This window comes from Amblyraja radiata, chromosome 5 (genome assembly GCF_010909765.2).
Source record: "Amblyraja radiata isolate CabotCenter1 chromosome 5, sAmbRad1.1.pri, whole genome shotgun sequence".
Taxonomy (NCBI): domain Eukaryota; kingdom Metazoa; phylum Chordata; class Chondrichthyes; order Rajiformes; family Rajidae; genus Amblyraja; species Amblyraja radiata.
In genome coordinates, this window is record NC_045960.1 from 43,676,763 (window position 1) to 43,696,008 (window position 19,246).

At 40.4% G+C, this 19,246-nt stretch overlaps 1 protein-coding gene across 4 annotated transcripts in view; it reads left to right on the top strand.

Moving 5' to 3' along the window:
- The window catches only part of zup1 (zinc finger containing ubiquitin peptidase 1), a 30,084-nt gene extending 11,635 nt beyond the window's left edge, over positions 1-18,449 (top strand). For all 4 annotated transcript variants that reach the window (XM_033021109.1, XM_033021111.1, XM_033021112.1 and 1 more), the window contains 5 exons: positions 300-488; positions 3,591-3,756; positions 7,282-7,445; positions 14,199-14,413; positions 17,801-18,449. In XM_033021109.1, coding sequence (XP_032877000.1) covers positions 300-488; positions 3,591-3,756; positions 7,282-7,445; positions 14,199-14,413; positions 17,801-17,848 — 782 coding nt within the window. In that variant the 3' untranslated portion in view covers positions 17,849-18,449. The remainder of the gene's footprint in view (positions 1-299; positions 489-3,590; positions 3,757-7,281; positions 7,446-14,198; positions 14,414-17,800) is intronic.
- The last annotated feature ends 797 nt before the right edge of the window (positions 18,450-19,246 follow it).

Consider the following 19,246-nt stretch of genomic DNA (forward strand, 5'->3'; position numbering starts at 1 on the left):
CATCTCATTCAGAGTCAAGAGTACCACTTGAACCTCAGTTAAAACCTATTAGAATCAGGATGAGGATTTCCATCGCTTTAACTGCATATATTATATTTATTTTATCGTTAGTCTGAATTTGCTTAATTTCCAATAATTGCAACCAAAATTTGTTTTACAAGGTGCTTTACTGAATTTGCTGGAGTTCAAAATCTCGTTAAAAATCATATGAACTTGTATTTTAAAAAGAATAATCTTGTCCAGTATTGCAATTGAACTCCATTCCTTTGTATTTACTGAAATGTATTCATGTTTTACAGGTCTAATGAGGGCACTAAATGAGTATTATCAGAGAAGTGGCACAGATATGAAGCATGTATATTTGTGTGCAGAAACAGATCACTATCATGCCTCTGTAGGGGACAACGGCTGGGGATGTGGATACCGAAACTTTCAAATGCTTCTGTCCTCACTGATGAAGATGGAACAGTATAAGGATGTTTTACAAGGTACAGATTTTAATACATAAAAGCATTAATGTTCGTAACGTGTTGTGAGCAAGAAATAATTTTTTTTGCGAAGCAGGCTCCTGGATTTGCTTTTATTTTGGCAATCAACGCTTATATAGCATATATTTTGCATTTTTTTCACACTATGAATAGGTTGCTTTAATATATAGTGACTGGTGCATTTTGCACAAATCTATCATGAGATGAATGACTACGGAATAATATGATGGAATACAGGAAGGACAGAGAGCTTTGCAGCATGGTGTCAAGACGACAACCTTTCCTTCAATGTCAACAATATAGAGCTAGTTAATGACTTCAGGAATCGAGGTGGTGTACATGCCCCAATCAGCATCAATGGTGCAAATTAGAGATGGTCAAGAACTTCATATCACTAAGCATTAATATCACCAATGATTTTCCTGGACATATCACATTGAAACCACGGACAAGAAAACACACCAATGCCTCTGCTTCCTGAGAAGACTAAAAGTAAATTCAGCATGTTTCCAACCAACAACTCTTACCACCTCTACACTCACCACAGAGTCCATCCTTGTACTGAGTTGGATGATCAGCCATGATCATATTGAATGGCGGTGAAGGGCCGAATGGCCTACCCCTGCACCTATTTTCTATGTTTCTATGTACTTGGTTTGGCAAATGCTCTGCCCAGGTCTGCAAGAAATTTCACAGTTGTGGTTGCAACCCACAACTGTTACACAAAACAGCTCGCCCCACATAACATCAATTCCATCTACGCTTCACACTGCCTCAGAAAAAGCTACCAACATAATCAAGAATCGTTTAAACTCTGATTATTCTCACTTATCTCCTCTCCCATTGGGCAAAAGATTCAAGAACTGCTTTTTCCCTGTGGGCTGTGGGCCGAGCATCAAAAATGTGTCTAGAAATCGGTTTTCGTGACCCAAGTCACCAAACCACATGCAATTTTCCACAGATTTAGAGGAAATATAATTGAGAAGGAAGTCATAACTCGTCATTGCCAAAAGTTGCACATTAATTAATTAAACTAATTAGAAAATGAAATCGGGAAAGTAAGCGCCATCTACTGGCCAATGCCCATATTACACCATGGGCAGCCTATTTCCGTGTTGCAGTCCATTAAACTATATATTATTATACCAAATTAACATCCGCCACAGTGAGTTCACCAGGCACCTCCTCACTGTGATGGAAGGTAAAAGTCTTAAGTTTTTGTCTCATCCCTTCTTATTCTCCCTCTGCGCCGAGGCGATCCAGGCTTCAGGTGTTGTGACCCCGCCGGGCGATGGTAAGTAATGTCAGTCCCGCGGCTGAATCCGGTTCAACTCCGCGGCCCGGGGTAGTCGAAGCTGCCGAAGCTGCGGACGCAGCTGTTGTTGTGGGAGCTCCAGAGAACAGGTCACCAACCTGTGACTGTGAGCTCCCGAAGATGTCGTCCACTGGGCCTGCGGTCGGGTCGGGTGGCCACTGCCGCCGATACACTGCCCCAGCTCTGAGGCCGGGTCGCCGCTGCCTCTGCCGCTGCCCCAGCTCCGAGGCCGGGTGGCCGCTGCCGCTGCCCCAGCTCCGAGGCCGGGTCGCCGCTGCCTCTGCCGCTGCCCCAGCTCCGAGGCCGGGTCGCCGCTGCCTCTGCCCCAGCTCCGAGGTCGGGTGGCCGCTTCCGCTGCCCCAGCTCCGAGGTCGGGTGGCCGCTTCCGCTGCCCCAGCTCCGAGGCCGGGTGGCCACTGCCGCTGCCCCAGCTCCGAGGCCGGGTTGTGTGCTAGCCTGAATGAATGAATGAGTGAATGTACAGCTTCCAAATCTCATGTTTTCACATCATAAAAGGGTGCAATTAAATTAATTAAAGTCCATACAGATAGATTTTCATAAATTCAGACTTTAGATCTTACCTTTCAGTTCCAGTTGATTCACAAAGTTTGACTGCAGCACCTCAGCAGCGACTTTGCTTTCAAGACTTTCTTCCTCTTCTATCCACTTAGCAGCACATTCTTCAGCCTTCTTAATGCTTTTCTCACTAAATTCAATTACCCTGCTGCAAGTTTCCACGACATGTATTCCACAGAACTAGAAAGAACCTTCATGGGGATCTCCAGTAAAACAGGCATCAGTGAAGTCCTCTCAGCCATGTTGTGTGCTAGCCTGAAGCAAAGTGCGTGATTGGCCAACTGGCATACAACTCAATGTTAAACGTGCTTTGATTGGACTAAAAATACCCGAAATTATTCCGTTTTTTCTCTAATTTAATAAAAAATGTGCAAGTCTTGTTCATGACGAGTTTCAGGGGTGATTTATATAATACTTTTACACAATATGTTAAAATTTCATGTAGTTCTGTGACTTGGGTCACGAAACACTGGAATAAAGCTCCTCGGCCCACAGCCTACTGCTGTTGTTAGACTGAATGGTATCCCAATGTGCTAAAGGTTAAGTGCCGATCTCACAATCAACTCCATTGTGGCCTTTACTTGTTTTTTTTAATATATCTGCACTTTCTCTGTTGCTGTCACACTATAATACTGTAACACGATAGTCAAGTGTGTTTAATTGCTATATGTATTGGCAACAACAAAAAAAATTGTTATTCTATATTCAGCACTCTTGTATTTTTCTCGGCTCCACCTGTTGTATTTGTGTATGGCTTGATTGCACTCGCGTACAGTATGATTTGACTAGGTAGCTTTTCACTGTTACAGTTTTTCACTGTGTCTTGGTAGAGGTGACACAAAAAAAAACCCAATCCTAAAACCAAACACCAATATATTTTAATGTCAATGCCTTGGGGAATACTGCTTGGCAAGTCACCAGGGAAATATGAATGGACGTCGAAGAAACTCAATTAACATCAAAGTAGACTATGAGCTCAAGTTCTGGAATGGTTTCTAAACTTGTCTTTGGGGTCTGGAATCTAAGTTTATCTTTGAAGGATTCATACCAATGCAAAAAATAATAGTAATTTTTGCTGTAACCTTTGGATATCAAAATTTTGACCACTATATACTCCGTATATAGTGATTGAAATATAATTTGTGTGTTTTACATACATTTATTTTTTGGATGGATAATTGCAATTACTTTATGGTTCTTTTTTCCTTCAGATCTTGTAATACCTTGCATTCCAAAAATCCAGATCATGATCGAGGAAGCATGGAAGACTGGCTTTGATCCTCAAGGTGCTGCCTCTTTTGAAAACAAATTAAAGGGCACTCGCGCTTGGATTGGGGCAACGGAAATCTATTGTTTATTGACCTTTCTAAGAATAAAGTAAGTATGTTGACCAACAAAACAAAATCAGTTGTTTGCCGTTTGGAGATCAAAATATAAATGATGCTGTTATTTTCTGGTATGTATTATAATAGAACAATTAACAAAGAACATTGAATCCCCAAATGAATTAAGCTGCGTATAAGTTCTCATAGATTTCACTGATGTTTTTGAAACTTGTTGAAGAAGTTGATGATTACAGCTAATAAATAATAATTGATAAATGCTCAATTTTGGGGACAAGAATATTTTTTTGGATCCAGAGCCCCTATTATGTAATCCTAATACCTTAAATAGACATGGATCAGGTGCAAAGTAAAGTTATTTCTGTTCTGCTTGATATTTTGACACTTTTATGGATGAAGATCTGTTGCAACAGGCTGAATTTGTCATAATGAATCATAAATATATTGACAAATTAGGTAGTTTTGGATTTGCACAATGGAACTTGGGTTTGAGAACTGAAAGTTGTATAGGCTTCTGGGAGCCAACATTCTTAAAGGCAAAATCTATGCCTATGTTATTCTCTCTTCCCCTTCTGCGGGACAGGAAAACACTATTAAAGACAATGCATTTCACTTATTAACACCATGTCCAGCAACCTATTTATTCATTCACTCCACTACCAGTTTACAGCGGCTTGTGTTCTTCTTCAACACTGCTTCAAATAACACCTCCTAAAATCTACAAAATCTAACACCTACAACAGAAACGGACAGTGCAGCAAAGGCATAGGCACATATTAGCTGTTTCCTCCTCTCCAAGTCAGGTACCATCCCCCCCCCCCCCCCCCCACCACCAAGTCAGGAATGTAACACCGCACCATCATATTGTCTTGCTATCATTGTTAGCAGTACCTTTGCCAGAAGGACCTCTGCTCTTCAAGAAGTTCACTCACCACCACCTTTTCTAGGTCAAATTAGGATGAGGAATGCTATCTCAAATGCAAGTAAATCCTTTTCTTAAGAACCTCCAGTAATTTGGATAGGATAGGTTTTGACGGATATGGGCCAGACACAGGCAGGTGGGACTAGCGTAAATGGGATATGCGAGCAAGTTGGGCCAAAGGGCCTGTTTCCAGTCTGTAAGACTCAGAATCAGAATTGTTTATTGTCATTTGAACATAAGTTCAAACAAAATTAGGTTTCTGCAGTCATAACACCAAACAAAAAAAAAACACACAATTCCACACAAACATCCATCGCAATGAATCCCCAAACACCTCCTCACTGTGATGGAAGGCAAAAATCTTATCTCTTCCCTGTTCTCTGTGCCCATTCCTAGCAATGTTACAAAATTGTGAGATTTTAAAAATCAAGTCTTTAATTTATCCCATCAGATAAAGCATAAAAAGAAGTTTAATTTGACACCTAATTCACTTTCATATCTTCAGTATTAAAAAAGTTATGGCCATTTTCATACTCGGAATTTAGCATCTTGTTCCCTATTGCTTTTCCATTGACTTAACACAAAAGCTGTGATCGAAGACAGTCAGAAACCCATAACTTTCTTAAAAATTAAGAGAACTGAAATACATTTTCAGTTATTATAGATTGAAGCATTCTGAAACAAATATGAAACAATCTTACTTGGATGACCTGAAATTAAAGCATATAATTAGTTAGTTACCTAATTGTAGCTAATTACAAAATTCAATTACTAGATCTAAACATCTATCCATTTCTTAAGAAAAGATTTTTAAATAGCCTAAGTGTCCAAATAACATTCACACAAGAATTCACAATATAACATGATTTTTAAATCTCATGTCATGAATTTATTAGCCAAATGGAAGGAATTTGATGTTTAATTCCCGTAAATTAATGGCCATTTAAATCATCTTGCGAGTGGGTTTTTGTGGAACACGATCGAGTGGAACGTTGCGGTTGCAGTAAATTTGAACCCCATATCGGCAGGAAAAACACTGCCGGTTCGTATGGGGCCAAGATCACATTTTCGCCAATGAAATTTGGATTCCTAAGAAGCAAGTTTGTATGTAAAATAAACGACTTACCTTATGTTTTGTCCCCTACGCGAGATCCGTCCCGTTGTCCGGTTAAGAAGTAGTTTTTTTTATTTTACTCCAGCGATTAAATTGTCCCGCGATTTTTTTTTTTAAACTTCCGAGAACGGAAGTCGGAATGATTTTTCTGCATCAGGTAGTAGCCCGAGAAAATATATCTCGGACAGGCAGGAGAAAACGGCATTTTAATCCCACCCCCCCCCCCCCCCTCAAAGGCGCCAAAGTCGTGCACACGGCCAGTGGCAGAACTGCAGCGCCGCTGAAGGTAAGTATTGTAACATACCTACCATTCCTCTCCTGCAGTCAAGCAGCCAAACTGCTGCATCGAGCCGATCGAGGCTCCTGATGTTAGATGTTAGATCCCCCCGGCGGGCGATGGTAAGTCCCGTGGCCATTTAGACTTAGACTTAGATTAGATTTAGATCCTTTATTTGTCATTCAGACCTTTCGGTCTGAACGAAATGTCGTTGCCTGCAGCCATACGTTCAATAATAAACAACAAAACACACAATAAACACAAATTAACATCCACCACAGTGAGTTCACCAGGCACCTCCTCACTGTGATGGAGGCAAAAATCTTAGGGTTACTGTCTCTTCCCTCCTCTTCTCCCTCTGCGCTGAGGCGATACCCCACCGGGCAATGGTAATCAGTCCCGCGGCTCACCGAGCTCCGCGAGCGGGCCGATTCTCCGCGGCCCGGGGTGGTCGTAGCTGCCGCCCTCCAGTCCAGTGGACGCAGCGGTTGCCGCGGGAGCTCCGGAAAACAGGCACCAGCCTGTGACCCGCGAGCTCCCGATGATGTCGTCCACTGGCCCGCGGCCGAGCCCCGGATTTAAGGCGTGCCGGGCGATGTAAGGCCCCGCTCCGGGTCGATTTAAACCCCTCGATTCGGGCTGGCGAAGTTTGCCGTTGTGGGAGCTCCGAAAAGCGGTCTCCCACCAGGGACCCGCGAGCTCCCGATGTTACCCTCCACAGGGTAACATCCGAGGGTAACGCCGAAGCCGGGTCGCACCCGCACGCCACCACAACGCTCCGCTTTCCGAAGTCGGCCAGCTACGCGATGGTGAGTCTGCAGGCTCCGCGACTGGAGCTCCAGGTCGATTCCGGTTGGAGGCCGCCGGCTCCATGATGTTAGGCCCAACGACAACGGAGACTCGACAAGGAAAAAGACAGATTATAAAGTCCCCCCCATCCCCCTACATACACACAGCTAAAATTAATATAAAAGCTTAATCCAGGAAATCCACTTAACAGGACAAAAAGAAAAAAAAGACAAACGGATTGCAAAGGCCGCAGCCGTGAGACGCCGCCATCTTGTAACCAGATTCTATGACTCTGATATCTCTTCCACTGATATAAATGAAATTTGAATAGAAAAATCCATGCCAATAGAGAACATAAAAGACTGTTGTTTGCTGCTTTATATCTGTATCTACGTAACAAATCGCTACTCCTAATTATGTTTGGATAAATTTAAATGTATAATTTTGGTTTCTGTAGATGTCAAATTGTTGATTTTCGCCAGCCCACTGGACCATCCGGCACACATCCTCGTTTGTTTGAGCGTATAAGACAATATTATTCCTCAGGCAGTAATGCTGCGTTACGATTACAACCCAAGGTAATTTGGACAAACAAACCACCAATCTATCTTCAGCACCAAGGTAAATAAAAGAAAGCTTGCTATACCTTATTTCCGTCATGATTCTCGCATCTGAAATGACAAAGTCATTGCTTTGTCATCTTGTGCAAATGTTTGTGGATTTGAGCTTAAAATAATAACAGGTAAATAGGCACCAGAATTGAACATTGATATGAAGAAAAATTGTGCATGTAGAATTGTAGCACTAGAGAAAGAATAAGAAGGTTTTTATAGTGCACTAGTCTATAAGGAAGTGTAAATTATCTTTCTAGAGCGTGTCCATCTAAGCGTACGTTGGAAATTGCAGCTAGCCATGTGGGATAATTACATTGTGGCAATAACAAAGATCTGACTAAACATAGAGCAGGATTCGGTACTAAGTATCTATGGGTACAAAGCGTTTGGGAAAAATTAGTAAGGGGAAATAACGGATAGAGATTGGGTGGGAGAAGGAATGGTGAGGGGTGAGTTGCATAAAACAGACGGCTGAAGAAACTCACCAGGTCAGACAGAATCTGTGGAGGACAATGGGCAGTAAATGTTTCAGGTTGAGATCCTTAATCTGGACTGAATTGAGGAAATATTATATAAATAGAACCGCTTGGATAGTGACTTTTATATAAGCTAGGTAATTTGCAAAAGAAAAGCTTAAGGTTTTATAGCACTGGAGGAAATTGTATTTGATATGACTTTGTGTTGGAGAATGGATAGCTGAATAGGGGCCTCTTCTTAGGCCAGAGGTCAATTGCTCTTTTCTTTATGGACATTCTTAAGCTGTGAGGTTTGTGCTGAGTTTGAGATATAGTTCAGGGCTGAGAGATAATAGGCCCTGTAGTTAGCCTTGGCTATGTTAAATTAGGATGTATGTGAAGGGGAGTAGTTGCTTTGAGAAGAAAATAATTAGATTGATGGAGTTGTTTATAGAAAGTCGAAGCAGATGGAATTCTGACGTAATGGTCTGAGTTGTACCTTGTACCTTGTAAGAACCTTGTGTTCTGCCTGGTACATGAGATTGGAAATCCTGCTTCCCGATAACAGGAAAGGCACCAAACACTTATTAAGTAAGTTGACAGATTTACGACCCATGGATGCTTGGTTGGGATGGGTATGGGTTTTGAACTTAGAAACTAATTCAGCAAACTTATATAATTAATGTTTTAAAGACATAGGTAAAAGTATTTCAAACTGTGAAATTGTAGTAAAACAAATTATGAAATGTATTGTCTTAGTAGGAAGGTAAACATTAGACTTATAGAAATTGTTTAGATTTATAGAAATATATTTTTTCTTGGTATAGAAAGTGTGTATGACTTGTGTGATCATTGTATGTATCCTATATTTTGAGGAGTGGTCTTTGATAAGTGAGCCTACTGGGGTTTTGCTGTGTTGAAATAAAATAATTCTAAGATAAAGTTATACCACAGACAAACTAAGGTTGTAAAGAGGCCAGGGAAGGGGGATCATGTGACTGATGTTGTAAATCACCAGAAGGACTCAGATGATTGGTTACTAGCTTGTCATACCCTCTGTATCTAATACCTATATAAATGCCATGAGTTTGTATCAAAGTTACTCCTCTCTGGACCCATCCCAGAGCATCAGCTCTGTGTTGGAAGGTTCAAGAGACTAGTCTCAGCTGAATAACAAATTGATTTTAACAGCAACAAATGTTTGAGTCAAGTTGACCTTAGATTGACAGAAGAACTCAGTTTAACAGAATGAGGTGAGGGAGTGGCCTAGATTTGGCAAGTGATGGGTGGATCCAGGTGAGAAGGGATGCAATGGTGGATGAAGACAGAGGGAGGGGACAGTGGTGCAGACAGCAACAGAGTCTGGGACGTGATTTGTGGAGGTAACTGGATGGCCAAATCTAATGGGAAAGGAAGGTGGAGTATGGGACCAAAGTTGAAAGGTGGGGTGGGTAGATGAGAGCAATGGGGAGAGGAGACCTGATGGGAGGAGTGCGTGGGTGAAGGATGGAGATAGGGACTGAAGGGAGAACGGTGTACCTGACAGAGTAGGATGGAGTCCTGATAAGAGGACAGTCCATATTATGGCCGAGGAGATGCTGGAGCTGTGGGAGTCGGTAGGTTTGTAGTAAATGTCATTTGATAGTTTGTGTGCTGAGATGGAAACAGATTTTTTTTTTTAAGTACAGAAGCGTCATGGATGGTCCAAGTGAGGGCAGGGTGGAAATTAGTGGCAAAGTTAATTAAATTGGCCACATTTGCATGGGTGCAGGAGGCCACACCAATACAGTTGTCAATGTAGCAGAGTAGGAGGCATAGTCTTGCTGTGGGAGTTGGTGGGTGTATAGTAAATGTCAGTGGATAATTTATCTTGAGATGAAGACAAACCTCGTGAGTGGTGTGGAGAGCTGCCGGTACAGATTGAAGGCATTTGCAATATTGCTGAGACAAGATATCCTTCAGCAATCATGAACAAAATGTATTTGATTACACTTAAACTTTCAAGGTTCCTTTACTCCACGGAATATTCTATGGACTACCCCCTAGTGGAAAGGATATGGAGGAGTAACTTTATGGAGATATTGCAGAGAAATACAAAAGCCACAGAACTGTAACAATGAAGGACTTGAACTATCTTAATACAGAATGGGAGAGGAATACAAGGTGAAAGACAGGGAGGAGCAGTTGAAATATGTTTGGAGAACTTTGTCAGCTAATGAATTTCTTGCTGAATAAGAATAGAAGCGGTTGACTTGGTTAAAGCACTTGGGAAAGGAACATTTGGGGAACAATGATCAAATTATCAAAAGGTTTTGGAATAACTATGGAAAAGGGAAAGATCACTGATAGAAAGGATTAATTTGATAAGTATCACATTCGGCAGGATGTGAACAGATCTAGCTCAGTTAAAATGAAATTGAAGATTGGCAGGCAAAACTATTTGTTGTTCCCTTCGGGAAGAGAATTTGTTGTATAAATCTGGTACATTCCTACGAGGGGGAGGCAGCTAATGCAATTTTAAACTAGAATTACCTGGATGACTGGAGAGAGAGGTGTAGGTAATACAATTGCATGTGACAGGTATTATACTGTTAACAACTGAGCAGCCAGGAATATAAAAGATGGGGGGGGTCAAGAGTGTCCAATTGCCATATTTGCAATGGAACAATAAAGAAATATGAGAAAAGACTGGCAGCAAATATTAAAAAATAATCCAGAAGTCTTCTGTGGGCAAATTAGCAAGTAGTAAAATGAAAGGTCAATTAGTGATGGTAAACATATCTACTCATTAAGGCAGTGGGCATGGTTGAGGTAGCAATTGAATACTTGTTATTGTTCTTTACTGAGGAAGTTGATGATGTTGGTGTCTCAGCAAAGGAAAATAAAGTTGAAATATGGATGGACTGAAAATGACATGGGAATTATTGGAAAGGCTGACTTTTCCAGAGGTTAATAAACTACTCAAAGCCACAAAGTGCTGGAATAACTCAGCAGCTCAAGCCCGGATATTTAATCTACCTTAATACGACTTAGAAAGCCTAGCACTCCTCGGCCATAATATGGACTGTCCTCAAGACATCTCCATTAACTGTCCCAAGTTCCCCAGTCTTCATGTCTATCTTCACGGTAGAAACAGAGGCAAAGGCCACCTGGAGGACCATGCCCATTTCCTGCGCCTCCACACAGATCTGACTGCTTTGTTTCTGAGGTGCTCTATTCTCTCTTTAGTTACCCATTTTCCCTTAATGCATTCTTGAATTAAGACAGCAGGACCTATGTGTGCTGAATGGCTCCCATCATGCTGTAATGTTTTGATGATGTAGTGACGTTTAAGTGGTGCACTGAAGGAGTCAAGGAAACCTCTTCTTTCAAGTACAAAGAATAGTTATCTGGCACTGCTGGAAGGTGGCGCTGTTGCTCTGTTCAAGGAGGAAGGAAGGCAGAGACATAGAAATATAGGTGCAGGAGTAGGCCATTCGGCCCTTCGAGCCAGCGCCGCCATTTAATATGATCAAGGCTGATCATCAATAATCAGTACCCCATATTCCTTGATTCCTTTAGCCTTAAGAGCTAAATCTAAATCTCTCTTGAAAACAAGGTAGAGACAGGAAGAATTTAAATAAACAAGTTAAACAATTTTATAAGGTGTCTTGTTTAAGAAGGAACTGCAGATGCTGGAAAATCAAAGGTAGACAAAAATGCTGGAGAAACTCAGCGGGTGAGGCAGCATCTATGGAGCGAAGGAAATAGGCAAAGTTTCGGGTCGAGACCCTTCTTCAGACTGATGTGGGGGTTGGGGGGGGAAGAAGAAAGGAAGATGCGGAGACAGTGGGCTGAGGGAGAGTTGGGAAGGGGAGGAGAAAGAAGGAGAAAGCAGGGACTACCTAAAATTGGAGAAGTCAATGTTCATACCACTGGGGTGTAAACTGATCTTTGTGGTTGCAGTTGACTAATGAGTAATCTAGAGGTAAGCCAAGTGTTACAGTGCGTTAATTGTTGTGTATTTATCTAAAAGTTGTGAAGATTCAATTATCTCTTTTCATTGCTACTTATATGGGTCTTAGAGATAAAGGAGAATGAATGAAAGATATGCAAAAAAGTTTCCATAATAAAGGAAACTGGCCATTGTTAGCTCTTTGGTAGGTGAAAACAAGCTGGTGGGGAGAGGGAGAGAGAGATGATCGCCCATTTGGTCTCACCAATGTATAACAGTCCACATCTGTTTTGCTGAACACCTTTGCTGCAGTTGGCCAAGACATTGGTAAAATGCCACAACAAGAAGATTGTGAGCAGTTTTTGATTAGATTACTTAAGTGCAGCTACACTTGCCTTGGCAATGAAGGATCACAGTTGAATCATGCAACTAAGGCGTTGTGCTTAGATTGAGTTTGCAAGTTGGATGGCCGTAAACTCACTGGTGTTGACAAAAGTGAGAGATGAACTTAATAAAACAAACTGAAAGAAGCGTTGACTGTAAAAACTGAAGACTACTTCCCCTGGCTGGAGAATCAAGAGCTTGGGGTGACAGGTCAAGGCGGTGGTACATAACCTCTGGGCAATGACTTAACTCATTTGGACTGAGATTAAATAAAATTTATTCACTGAAATTTGTTAAACTTAGAAATTCTCCATTCCAGTCATCTGTAAAATGTATACAAAACTGTATTTTTTTTTTAATGTGGTTTTGATTCTAAATGATGTGGGGATAGTACAGGAGAGAGGTAGAGAATAATCCATGATCTTAAAAGAAAATGTGTTAAATGGCCATTTGTGCACTTATTTCTTGAAGTAGAGAAAATTACCATTTATTTATTTTGGTCAACTCTTCCATGAGGTTTGGACTTCCAGATATTATAGATTGTTCATAGCTTTAGTTCAATGAGTTGTGTCAATGATATGTTTTCAGTATAGACTTCTCAATTGCAATTATTGCTAATCCTATAAAAGCATTTGACAATGAGTACAATTTGTAAGATAATTCATATTTTCAGAGAATAGTTTCATAACATTTATTTGGATATTGTGACACCTAGAGCCTGCTATATTTTTGGCTGCATTTGGACACTGCTGCATTATGTCATAAAATATGGATAATATTGAAGCTTCCTATGTATGATGCGAGGCTTGGGAGTAATTGGGAAATATTCCCATTGGATTTTCTAATGAAAGTTGAACCAAGAGGCCAAATGGGCAATTTTTTGCACATTTTTAAAACAATTTAACTAGTTTTTAATGTCTTCAAAAAGGTAAATTTTACACTCATAAGTACTTTGTTCATAAATTCTAGGAGCATAATAAGGCCACTTGGCCCATCATGTCTACTCCACCATTTAATCATGGCTGATCTATCTTTCCCTCTAAACCCCATCCTCTGTCTTCGCACCTTAACCCCTGACACCCTTACGAATCAAAAATCCGTCAATCTCCACATTAAATATGTCCATTGACTTGGCTTCCACAGCCGTCTGCGGCAATGAATTCCACTGACTCACCACCCTCTGACTAAACTCTAACACCACTCATTGGAAGTGTTTGTTTATTCATAATTATAATCATCATATTCATACTTTATTAGCCCAGTATGTTTGCAACATACAAGGAATTTTATTTGCCATACAGTCATACCAATAAAAAGCAACAAAACACACAAAATGCATTTTAACATAAACATTCATCACAGTGACTCCTCCACATTCCTCATTGTGATGGAAGGCAGAAAGAAAAGTTCAATCTCTTTCCTTCGAGGGCCTCGAACCTTCCATTGACAGGGCGATCAAGCTCCCACATCACGGGGGATCTCAGCTCCCTTCCACCGGGCGATCGGACCCTGGTCAAACCTCCTGCGACTTTGGATTTTCCCGACATCAGTCTCTACCCGAGACTGCAAACTCCTTGATGTTGAAATCCGCAGTTGGAGCATCGATCCCAGGCAAGGGATCACAGGCTCTGATGGTAAGTCCACGGCCCAGCGGTGAGGCTCAAAGTCAGTCTTGAGCAAGGTCTCCAGCTCCATGATGTTTGGCCACAGAGTGACCGGAGATATGATCCGGAAAACAATCGCATCTCCAGCAAGGTAAGTTATTGTGAAAAAGAAGTTTCCCCCTAACCCCCCTCCCCTCCCCCCATAAAACAAACCAGAGAACATTAACACATACTTTTAAAACACATTAAAAATAACAAAAAAGACGAAAAGACAGAGACCGTTGGCGAGGCTGCCATCGCTGACGGCACAACCCGTTATTGTTTGACTTGTCGGGAGAACACGTCTTATTTTTTAAATAATTTATTAATTTTTGCAATATTAGGTCACAGTCGGACTATTGTTGGCGTTGAGGAAAGGAATAATGGAACACTTTGCCTTTTGATTTTTGATCCTGGCAATCAAGAAATGCAGAAACTTTTACGCAGTGATATAACGGGGATGAATCTTAAAATGATTCGTCGATTTATTGGAAGTATGAAGCATAGGCAATATCAAATCGTGGCAATTAATGGTATTCTATCGTCAGAAGAGAAAAATGTAAGTTACCTTTTAATAATCTTTGAATGTTGTGTGTTCTATGCAGCAAGTCAAAATTTTATTAGAACTATTTTTGTCGCATAGCTTTCTAATTTACTTTAGTTAACTGGTTAGTGTTGAAATCTTGGTCTAAACTTCAAAACCTTCAAAGAACACTGCCTACATAATCCTTGTGCCATGGTCTCCTTCTTTCCAATGTTGATTGCTGTCAGGCATCCAATCTGGACAGTGAAGCATCAAGCTGGTTGTGTGGACAGTCATTTTGAAGAATTTGCACATGCAAAATGAAAATTGCATATGTTATTTAAAGTTTGAATCATTTTACAGAGTAGGAAATTATAATCGAAACATATGTGGACCAAAGTTGGATATATTGCAATATGGTATTCTGAAAGGACAAATCTCAGACCACAGCTCTCAATATGGGGCTCAGTTTGTGACTATGTAATGCGTATAATTTATGTATTAGAATATGAAATCGTATACTCTACTATAAAAATTATGTATATTTTCCTTTTATATACTGCGATCATAAAGACATAGTCTAAATCTGATTAGAATTATTTGAACATCATTATGATATAATCATATGAGATAATCTTAGATTACTACACTCTGGGGTGGTAGCAGTCCCTATTAGCACAATATTAAGCACAAAAAAAATTAAGTACACAGTAACAAAAAAAAAGTGCAAAGAAGTATACAGATCTTTTAGGTGGGGTAAAAATGCTATTTATGTTTTGTGCCTGGTAATGAAGGCAAAAGCATCTGTGCATGAAGCAGTTCTAAAAGTTCAAAGATTGAAAGTGAAAGGTGAAACTGACCTGTTTTCTAACATAAAAAAGACCCTTCAAATTGCCCCCTCAAGCGTTGAATCCAACATTACCAAACTAGTGTCTCTGAGAAATATCCATGCATCGGAATGAGACCCAGGTAATGAATTGCAAGTGAAAAATAAGTTGGCTCAATATAGTAGCAATGTTACAAAATTTTGAGATTTTAAAAATCAAGTCTGCAATTTATCCCATCAGATAAAGCATAAAAATAAGTTTAATTTGACACCTAATTCACTTTCATATCTCAAGTATTTAAAAAATTATGGCCATTTTCATACTCGGAAATTAGCAGCTTGTTCCCTATTGATTTTCTATGGACATAACAAAAAAGCTGTGATCGTGAACAGTCAAAAGCCCATAACTTTCTTAAAAATTAAGAGAACTGAATGAAATTTTCAGTTATCATAGATTGAAGCATTCTGAAACAAATATAAAATAATCTTACTTGGATGACCTGAAATTAAAGCATATAATTAGTTAGTTACCTAATTGTAGCTAATTTCAGACTTCAATTACTAGATCTAAACATCTATCCATTTCTTAATAAATGATTAACATTTTTAAATAGCCTAAATGTCCAAATAATATTCACAAATAATTCACAATAAAACATGATTTTAAATCTCATTTACATTAATTTATAGGCCAAATGGAAGGAATTCAGTGTTCAATTGCTGTAAATAAATGCCCATTTTAAATCAGCTTTCCAAGTGGGTCCCTGTGGAACGCGCTGGTTTAGAACGTTCACATTGCGGTAGATTTGTGCCCCCAAATGCCCAGAAAAATACTGCGGGATATAATGGGCCCAAAATGAGCTACTCGCAATATTAAACTTTGTATAAAGGGATCTTAAGAAGCCCTTTTTAATGTAAAAATATACAGCCTACCTTCAGTTGTCTGCTTTATGAGACCCTGCGGTTGCTGGTGGTCGCGGGTTTAGAGATTGATTTTTAAACTACTATAACTATTATACGAGGCCTTTAAAACTAATAATAGCTTTTGCGACGGGGTCTTCCAGCGATTTTTCGTTAATAATTAACTAGGCTGAACATCTTCGATTTGAACAGCCTAGAGAAAATCGCGTTTTAAACCCGCCCCCTACCACCCATCGCATCACATATTCTCCATCCTGCCATCTGGGAAGAGGTACAGGAGCATTAGCTGCAAAACCAGCAGGATGCTTCTCAGCTTCTTCCCGCAGGCTATAAGACTGTTAAACGGACTTTGCCCCCTGCCAAAGTATCGCGCACCAACCACCAACCTGGACAGAGCCACTGTCGTGCTGAACATCAACACTGCCGATCGGAACGCCTGTTGATGTTTAGTTGAGAGTAGTGTTAAACTTGTTCATGATTTATGTATTTTTATTCCTATTTATTTTTTACTGCACACTGAATGGACACTGGTTTGAGTAACGTTTTTTTGTTTCCTCTGGGTATGTGAGTACTCAGGAAAATAACAATAAAGATATACAATACAATACAATACAATTACCAACTTCTATAGATTCACCACAGAATTCATCCTGTTGAAATACATCACTGCTTGGTTTGGCAAAAGACCTGCCCAAGACCACAAGAAATTCCAGATTGGTTGTAGTCCAGCACACAAGCCACCCTCCTGTCCCTGCTCCCTCTTCAACCCTCATCGACCCCATTTATACCACATTGCCTCGGGAAAGCAGCCAACATAATCAAAGACCATTCCTACCCTGTTCATTCCTTCTCCCTGCACACATTGGGGAGAAGCTTGAAGTGCGCACCACCAGACTCTGGAACTGCTTCTTCCCCTCTGTTATCAGGCTCGTGAATGGATCTTTCATATGCTACAGATTAATTCCCGATCTTTTGCCCATCTACCTTTTACAATCTGAACTATCTATGCTGCTGTAACACTGCATTCGCTCTCTGATTTTTCTCTTTGTGCTATCTGCTGTGCTTGTGCATGGCTTGATTACACTCGGGTATAGCATGACTTGAATGGAGAGCATGAAAACAAAACTTTTCACTGTTTCTCAGTAAATGTTGCAATAATAAATCAATAAACCAATATTATTTAATGATTTTACAGGTTACAGGGTTACAGGGTTTCCTTTATTGTCATTCAGGCCGAAGTCTGAACGAAGTTTCGTGCCTGCAGTCATACATACATACAATACAATAAAAAAACAACAATAAACACATATTAACATCCACCACAGTGAGTCCACATAGCACCTTCTCACTGTGATGGAGGCAAAAGTCTTAGGGCTGCAGTCTCTTCCCTCCTCTTCTCTCTCTAAAAGCATTGAACAATGCGCCTACGTGCTGGGTCTCCCCTTTGGATTCGCTGACTCACCATTTTGCTTTCAGTTCTCTTCATAAACTGTTCTCTGCAACACCCATCTTAAATGAACCTGTCTTGCCTTCCAGGCTTCCTGCATGCTGCCTAACAGGAGCTGCTTTACCGAAGCTTCATGTAAAACATGGAAAATAGATGTTCAACAGTTTATAAATTGATAAATATTTAATGTTTGCTATATCTATTTGCTCAAAATGTGTTTCCTTTACAGGCTCGTAAGTATGCATCTTCAATATTGACAGCAGAAAATGTGCCATAGTGGAACTCTCTGCACCTGAATTCAAGATGAAGGATATACAGTATTTCAGGTCGAAGTTGATTACATATCCTTTTAATTGAATTATGTCCATGAATCTTTCTTTTATCTCTGAACTGCATAATGATGCTTTTAATGAGAAATAACATACTTATTAATTTTTTTATTTCGTTTAGCTTTGGGAATGCTAGATGGGAAAATGGGTTACAACTGCCTTTAACTGGTATCTCATATGCTGATGAACATGTATGGACATTAATAATAATTTCAAGTGTGGTTCCACATTCTACCTATTTATTGTTCTGGTCTTGGTCCTGGTCCTGCCTTGTTCCCAAATAGAAATGCAAACAGTGTTCCCGTGTGTAGATACAAGTAACAAATTAGGCGAGAGAATATTGTGTTTCAAATAAATGAGTAAACGGCCAATATCCCTATTTCCCGGATGGCTTTGATGCATGATTTTCTCTCTCCTTCCCCCCCACACCCCCATTTTCCAGTGCAGATTATTGCTAATAAACACATTTGAACGTAATATTTCAAAAGTTGAATGTTGATTTTAATTATTGGTTGCACCTGTATAAATAAACATTTTGGATTCATTCAACTTGAGATTACTATGCTTTTCATGTTCTGCTAGTCATGCTTGTTTTTCACCTTCCTTCTAAATTCCAGCAATATCTTTCTTGGGCAAATCCTTCAGATCAAGGAGAAAAAGGTATACCCACAGCTTTGCTGATGATCTCCTGCCCAATTAGCATTGTGGTATTTTTTGTTGTGTTTTATTGCATTGGATAGGTAACCAGAAAGTTTCCATTATGTTGCTGGGTGTCATTTGCTTGACATCACTGACATTAAAAGAAGTTCAAGCCATTCACTGGATCATGTTAGGAATTCTACATTTAACCTCCTGGGACTTCAGAGAAATTTGCAGCAATTTTGTAGTGCCTTCCTTCCCTTCGAGCATAAAATCTCATATCCATCCAACCATTCCCTTCCAATCAATCAATCAGTTTTATTCGTCACATTGCACATAAAGTGCAAGTGAAATGAATTTGTCAGCAGCGGTACAATGATAAAGAACACACAAACACAATAAAAATTTAACACAAACATCCACCACAGCATTCATCACTGTTGGTGGAAGGCACAGAATTTGGCCAGTCCTCCTCCATTTCCCCCCCGTGGTCGGGACCTCAACCCTCCGCAGCCGTCGCTGCGTGCGTCCAGATGATAAAAGGACAAGGTAAAAGTCAAGGTAAGTCCAGGATCGGCTCTTCCCCATCGGAGACCGCGGTTTCAGGCTGGTGTAGGCTGCAGGCCGGCGGTCGAAGATTTAAAGTTTGCGCCGCAGCCAGAAGCACTGCAGACTGCAGGGCCGACAGACGAAGCTCCCCTCCAGGG